Source organism: Chaetura pelagica, unplaced genomic scaffold (assembly GCF_000747805.2).
Source record: "Chaetura pelagica isolate M959 unplaced genomic scaffold, ChaPel_1.0 scaffold471, whole genome shotgun sequence".
Taxonomy (NCBI): Eukaryota; Metazoa; Chordata; class Aves; order Apodiformes; family Apodidae; genus Chaetura; species Chaetura pelagica.
In genome coordinates this window covers 2598016-2604926 of record NW_009952430.1, presented here as the reverse complement: position 1 = coordinate 2604926, position 6911 = coordinate 2598016, and the positions used below count along the sequence as shown (strand labels likewise).

The 6911-nt window shown below is 48.0% G+C and overlaps 1 protein-coding gene across 1 annotated transcript in view; it reads left to right on the top strand.

The window, feature by feature from the left end:
* Window positions 1-6699, top strand: part of LOC104398210 (Golgi apparatus membrane protein TVP23 homolog B-like) — a 17638-nt gene extending 10939 nt beyond the window's left edge. Inside the window, exons 4-9 of the mRNA XM_010008264.1 lie at window positions 266-390; window positions 1171-1315; window positions 1868-1957; window positions 4712-4843; window positions 4932-5060; window positions 6469-6699. Coding sequence (XP_010006566.1) covers window positions 266-390; window positions 1171-1315; window positions 1868-1957; window positions 4712-4843; window positions 4932-5060; window positions 6469-6501 — 654 coding nt within the window. The 3' untranslated portion in view covers window positions 6502-6699. The remainder of the gene's footprint in view (window positions 1-265; window positions 391-1170; window positions 1316-1867; window positions 1958-4711; window positions 4844-4931; window positions 5061-6468) is intronic.
* Window positions 6700-6911: the final 212 nt, after the last annotated feature.

The window sequence follows — 6911 nt, the reverse complement described above, 5'->3', positions numbered from 1 at the left end:
CGGGAGCCGCTGTGCCAGGCCAGGAGCTCTGCAGGAGGAAGGAGAGAGCAGGGCCCCCCGGGCGGGAGGAGCCTCGGCCCCTGCTCTCATCGTGAAGGTTTCACAGAGCACGAATCAAAACATAGAACAGAATCGAATCCAATTGCTGCGTTATTTTACTTTGTAGGTGATTAAATCTTCACGTTCTTCCCACATTCTTTTTTATCTTCATGTGCTCTCAATAAAATGGGTCATCAAAACTGTCCCTGTTTGGAGGTGAAAACAGATTATTTTTTCTGCTCTAACCCTGCCCTGTTCCCTGCTCCAGGACAGCAGTGATGACATTGAGGACGTGTCTCTCTTTGATGCAGATGATGATGTATCCAGGAGATCAAAGAAGTCAAAGATCAGGTCAGTAGCCATAGATAGAGTTCCTGGATGAGTTCTGGGCTGAAGCCTGAGGAAGGAAGCACTACCATGTTACATCAAAGGGTCTGATGGCAAATACCTTCTCTGGTTAGAGGTGGTGGAGGGTGACTGAGAGTGCTGGTTCCAGGAGCTCAGCTCAGGTTTTATAAGTGTTTGTCTTCCTGTGTGTGAGGGATCTGCACTGATACAGAGGGTCTCACCGTGTGCTGGTCCTGGGCTGCTCCTTTATCCTTCCCAGTCTTTGTTTCCAAGTGTGGTGTTGCCACGTGCTGGTCCAGCTGCCTCCTCCCTTCTCCTGCCCAAGCTGCTGCTGCTGCAGGGCAGTGCCCCTAGACAGGAGCTGTGGTGTCCCTGCCCCTGGACTGCAGGTTTCTGACCTGGGAACTGCAGAAATGGCAGAGAAGGGCAAGTCTGCTGTGCTGAGGCATGTCATCTTTCCTTCAGAGGGATTTCCTCTATCAGAACACTTTTAAATTTACCCCAGAAGAGCTGCCCTTCTGTTGGACACCAGGTGAAACTCCCTGTGCCCTTTCCACCCCAGTGTCTGTCTGCACGTGGGTTGTCACTGCATGTTGTGTCTTCCCTGGGAGGAGCTTCTAGCCAGGTTATCACCCACATTTCCAGCAGCCTCTGCACACTGGCTGCATGTGGTGAGGCTGAGCCCTATCCTGTGAGTTGACAGATCCCCTTGGCCATGTAATTCCTCTGAAATTCCTTCAGCCTTATGTGAAGGAGCTGTGTCTGTTCTGTGCTTCATTCCAGGCACCCAGTGGCATCATTTTTCCACTTATTCTTCCGAGTCAGTGCCATCATTGTCTATCTGCTCTGTGAGCTCTTAACCAGCAGCTTTATTGCCTGCATGGTGACCATTATCCTCCTCCTCTCCTGTGACTTTTGGGCTGTAAAGGTAAGTTCCTCCTTCTTTTTGTCTTATAAATAAAAATTGAAGAGAGTGATATTCATGTCACCAAAGAAAGTAGCTTCTCTGTGCCTTTCCAACAAAGTGATACCCCAGATACCTGATGTATTGCAGAGTGTTAACAAAATAATAGCTCTTAAATCTCTCTGTACCTGACTTCTTTTTGAAAATAAAATTAAGAACATTTATTAAACTTCAAAAAATGTTTTGGGTTGGAAGGGACCTTAAAGATCCTCTAGATCCAACTCTCCTGCATGGGCAGGGACACCTCCCAGTTCCTTCTAAGGCAGCACAGGCTTTGTTATCAAATCACTTTCAAATCACCAGGAAGACACTTCACTTCAGATTCTTTCAGCAAGTTGTTGTTTTGCTGGCTGTATTAAAACATAAGTTGTTGTGGCCATAAGGGCTGTGTAATCTTGTTTGCCCAAATGTCAGGCAAAGGAGCACCACTGGGAACAGGAACCCAAACAGCTGAACAGTGACAAAGGGTTTATTTAAGCAGGACATACAAATCTCACAGCTTTTACTGCCTTTCAGAATGTCACGGGGAGACTGATGGTTGGTCTGCGCTGGTGGAACCAGGTGGATGATGATGGGAGGAGTCACTGGGTATTTGAAGCCAGAAAGGTAATTTTTTCTTCCCCTTTCCTCTCCCTGTCTTATGAAACCTCTGTCATTGGTACTTATGCTTGTGATGGGGGATTGCACAGTGTGGACATTTCCCCCCAGCAACAGATCTGTGGCCATGGCCTTGTTGCTCATGGAGCTGCTGAACAAGCCTTTGACTTGTTGGATTATTTAAAAATTCTCCTGATACCTTGATCTGATCTGGCTTGATGTAAGTAACCTGAAACTTCCACACTAAAAAAAAGTAGAGGTTCCTGTGTCACATCAGGAGCCTACAGGTTTTCAGGTGTGAACTTCCAACAGCTGATGTAGCTTTTGTCTCCTGTAGAGAACTACTGGAAGTAGGAAAAAACCTGTGGAGTTTGTCATGGCTGTTGCTTTGCCTTTGTGTGCATGATGGCTGCTCCTGCCTCTCTGGTGTCCTGTGTCAGGCACCTCACAAAGTGTCTGTATTCACCCTTTTACTCCCTCTCTCTTATCTGTTTGTATGGAGCTGATGGCGTGATCTGGAATGAGGTAAAGATCATTTCCTAGGTGGCCTGAGAGGTCTGCAGTGGTGCAAGGACTTCAGCCTAAGCCTTTCTCCAGCTGAGTTTGTGCACCCACCACAGGCTGTGCCAGCTTAGAAAAGCCAGAACACAGTGGGAGGGGGGGAAGGCAGTTGAACTGCTGGTGCTGCTGCACATTTACCCATAAGCTGTTAACCCTGACAATTTTTTAAAAGTCTTACAGGAAGAAGTGGGTGCTTCCCTGGGGTCTTCTGCTCTGAAAAGACTTTGTGAAAGCCCCAGTATGCTGTGACTTTAACCTCTGTGTGTGTCATGACAGATTTACCCTACTTGGATGCATAGATCCAGTGACAGGACAAGGGGCAATGGGCACAAACTGGAGCACAGGAGATTGAACCTCAATATAAAAAACCCACTTCTTTACTCTGAGGGTGACAGAGCCCTGGGACAGGCTGCCCAGGGAGGTTGTGGAGTCTCCATCCCTGGAGACATTCCAAACCCACCTGGATGTGTTCTTGTGGGATCTGCTCTAGGGAATCCTGCTCTAGCAGAGGGGTTGGACTAGGTGATCTCCAGAGGTCCCTTCCAACCCCACCAGTCTGTGATTCTGTGAATCTTTAGTTCAGTGACAATCTGGTTGTTCATGCAGTGATTTGGAGGTAGAAAACGTCACCCCTTGGGCTGTTTCAGCTTTGCACCTAATGATGCAGCAAATGCCATGTTTTCTAAACTTATCCTTTAAAGGCTTTAAGGATTTGATGCTGCTGTTTCCTCCACTGCTTCTGATAGAAAATGGACAAGAGTCCCTTAAATGGAAGCATCTTCTGTTGCAGGAAGATCTTCATGTGCTGTAGAGGTTGGAAGCAATCCAGGACTGTCGTGTGGAGGCAAAAGCAGGGGGCTTGTAGGTCCTGGGCTGTTTTTCCTGATGATGGGATCTGTACAATGGAGCAGCCTGTTAATCTCCAACCTGAAACTTCCACACTAAAAAAAAGTAGAGGTTCCTGTGTCACATCAGGAGCCTACAGGTTTTCAGGTGTGAACTTCCAACAGCTGATGTAGCTTTTGTCTCCTGTAGAGAACTACTGGAAGTAGGAAAAAACCTGTGGAGTTTGTCATGGCTGTTGCTTTGCCTTTGTGTGCATGATGGCTGCTCCTGCCTCTCTGGTGTCCTGTGTCAGGCACCTCACAAAGTGTCTGTATTCACCCTTTTACTCCCTCTCTCTTATCTGTTTGTATGGAGCTGATGGCGTGATCTGGAATGAGGTAAAGATCATTTCCTAGGTGGCCTGAGAGGTCTGCAGTGGTGCAAGGACTTCAGCCTAAGCCTTTCTCCAGCTGAGTTTGTGCACCCACCACAGGCTGTGCCAGCTTAGAAAAGCCAGAACACAGTGGGAGGGGGGGAAGGCAGTTGAACTGCTGGTGCTGCTGCACATTTACCCATAAGCTGTTAACCCTGACAATTTTTTAAAAGTCTTACAGGAAGAAGTGGGTGCTTCCCTGGGGTCTTCTGCTCTGAAAAGACTTTGTGAAAGCCCCAGTATGCTGTGACTTTAACCTCTGTGTGTGTCATGACAGATTTACCCTACTTGGATGCATAGATCCAGTGACAGGACAAGGGGCAATGGGCACAAACTGGAGCACAGGAGATTGAACCTCAATATAAAAAACCCACTTCTTTACTCTGAGGGTGACAGAGCCCTGGGACAGGCTGCCCAGGGAGGTTGTGGAGTCTCCATCCCTGGAGACATTCCAAACCCACCTGGATGTGTTCTTGTGGGATCTGCTCTAGGGAATCCTGCTCTAGCAGAGGGGTTGGACTAGGTGATCTCCAGAGGTCCCTTCCAACCCCACCAGTCTGTGATTCTGTGAATCTTTAGTTCAGTGACAATCTGGTTGTTCATGCAGTGATTTGGAGGTAGAAAACGTCACCCCTTGGGCTGTTTCAGCTTTGCACCTAATGATGCAGCAAATGCCATGTTTTCTAAACTTATCCTTTAAAGGCTTTAAGGATTTGATGCTGCTGTTTCCTCCACTGCTTCTGATAGAAAATGGACAAGAGTCCCTTAAATGGAAGCATCTTCTGTTGCAGGAAGATCTTCATGTGCTGTAGAGGTTGGAAGCAATCCAGGACTGTCGTGTGGAGGCAAAAGCAGGGGGCTTGTAGGTCCTGGGCTGTTTTTCCTGATGATGGGATCTGTACAATGGAGCAGCCTGTTAATCTCCATTTTCTTTCTGTTTCTAGGTATCAGCACAAGGGAGTAAAACCTCATCAGAAGCAGAGTCCCGAATTTTCTGGTTAGGTCTGATTACCTGCCCCATGATCTGGGTGATATTTGCTTTCAGTGCTCTCTTCTCTTTCAAAGTGAAGTGGCTGGTGAGTTGCCTCCCTCAGCTCACTGACACCTCCTGCATGTCGCAGTGAAGGTGAGGTAAATGAATGGCTTTGTTTCCCTGTGCCTTAGGCAGTGGTGGGGATGGGAGTGGTGCTGCAGGGAGCCAACCTCTATGGTTACATCAGGTGCAAAGTTGGCAGTCGGAAGAACTTGACCAGCATGGCCACCAGCTACCTGGGGAGGCAGTTCCTGCGGCAGGTACGCTCTGAGCACCCTCTGTTCATCCTTCTCTCTGGCCATAAACTTCCTCCCTGCCTAGGCAAAACAGGAAAGAGTTTTTTTTCCCCTTAATTATGTCACAGAGGAACTTGCTAATTGCTGGCCTCGGGTTCCATCTGGAGTGCCTCATGAGCTCCTGTTTTTAGTAATTGCCATAGAAGTTCCTATTGGAAATCAGGCACTGCAATCAGTGAAAGTGCTTTCAGAGTGGAATAGCTTTTGATGAATTCTGCTCCTTGGCTAATGCCTTGCTGAGTGACACCTCTCATGGCACTGCTCCCTCCACTAGCACAGCTCAGGCTGTGCTAGCCATGCATCAGGAGGGGTTGTGTGTTGCTCCTTGTGCTTCAGTGCCCAGCTGCAGCATAAGCTCTCCACTGGACAGGCTGCCACTGCCTTTTGATTCTTTCTCACTTCCAACCAGCTTTTCTCAGAAGTTCCTTTCCAGTGCTGGGTTTTCCTCCTTCTATAGGTCCCTGCAGCAGCAGGCACAACTGTTACCTGTTCCACTTCTAGGCTGTCATTCAACTCCTCCTCTCATTGCCTTTCCTGGCTGTGGCTGGATGAATCACACTGGGGACAGAGGCTTTGGCTGCCACAGGTTCACAGATGTTTGCTGGGATTATTGTCATTAGTTTGATCAGAAGCTCAAACACTGAGAAACCTTTCTTGGCAGTTTGTGTGGGATTGTCCTCTTCTCTAGCAACGTTTCCTTTGAATGGTTTTGCTGCTGCAGTGGTTAACCAGGGGCCCAGACCAGCCACAGCCTCTGGCAGAAATTAATGTCTTGCCTCAGAATCATGACAGTGAGTCACACAGTGATTAGGGAGGTGATTCTTCCTCTTTACTCTGCTCTCATGAGACCCCACGTGGAGCACTGTGTCCAGTTCTGGAGCAGCCAACATAAGAAGGATGTGGAGCTCCTGGAGAGATTCCAGAGGAGGCCATGAAGACGATCTGAGAGTTGGGTGTTCAGCCTGAAGAAGAGAAGGCTCCAGGGAGACCTTAGAGCAGCTTCCAGTGCCTGAAGGGGCTCTAGGAATGATGAAGAGGGACTGTTTACAAGGCTGGGGAGGGAGAGGAGGAGGGGGAATGGTTTAAAACTGGAGGAGGGGAGATTTAGGTGAGACATTAGGAAGAAATTCTTCACTGTGAGGGTGGTGAGACACTGGAACAGGCTTCCTAGAGAAGCTGTGGCTGCCCCATCCCTGGCAGTGTTGAAGGGCAGGTTGGATGGGGCTTGGAGCAACCTGGGCTGGTGGGAGGTGTCCCTGCCCATGCAGGGGGTTGGAGCTAGATGAGCTTTAAGGTCCCTTCCAACTCAAACTGCTCCATGATTCTGATAGTTTTCCTGTACTCCTTCTCTTCTCTTTCTTGCATTCTGCAGACTGTGGCTAAAGAGGAGCAGACAGCATCCTGAGTGTGGTGGAGGCCTCAGGCCAGACTGGATTCACAGTAGTGGACAACAGACAATGTTACTCTGACCATGAGCTTGGGAGCTGCATTCGTGAGGTGTGATTTAATTGAAAGAAGTAAATAAATTGTGGAAGACTTCAGGTTAACACTCCTAGCAAGTTCTATTCAGTTTTCCACTAGCAGTTTGTGTTTAAATCCTTTCTTTAGTATGATTATTTACAATTAATTTGCCTAAACTTTAAATTAAAAAATATCCTAGGTGGCTCTAGTACAGATTTAGAACTACTGGATGAATTAAGATTGCTGGACATCCTTCTTCAGAAAAAAACATGCCCAAGCCAAGCCTTCTGTTACCCAAGAAGTCCCCCAACTCCTCCAGGGGTTGGTGCCCCTAGTTTAAGTTGTGGATGTTTC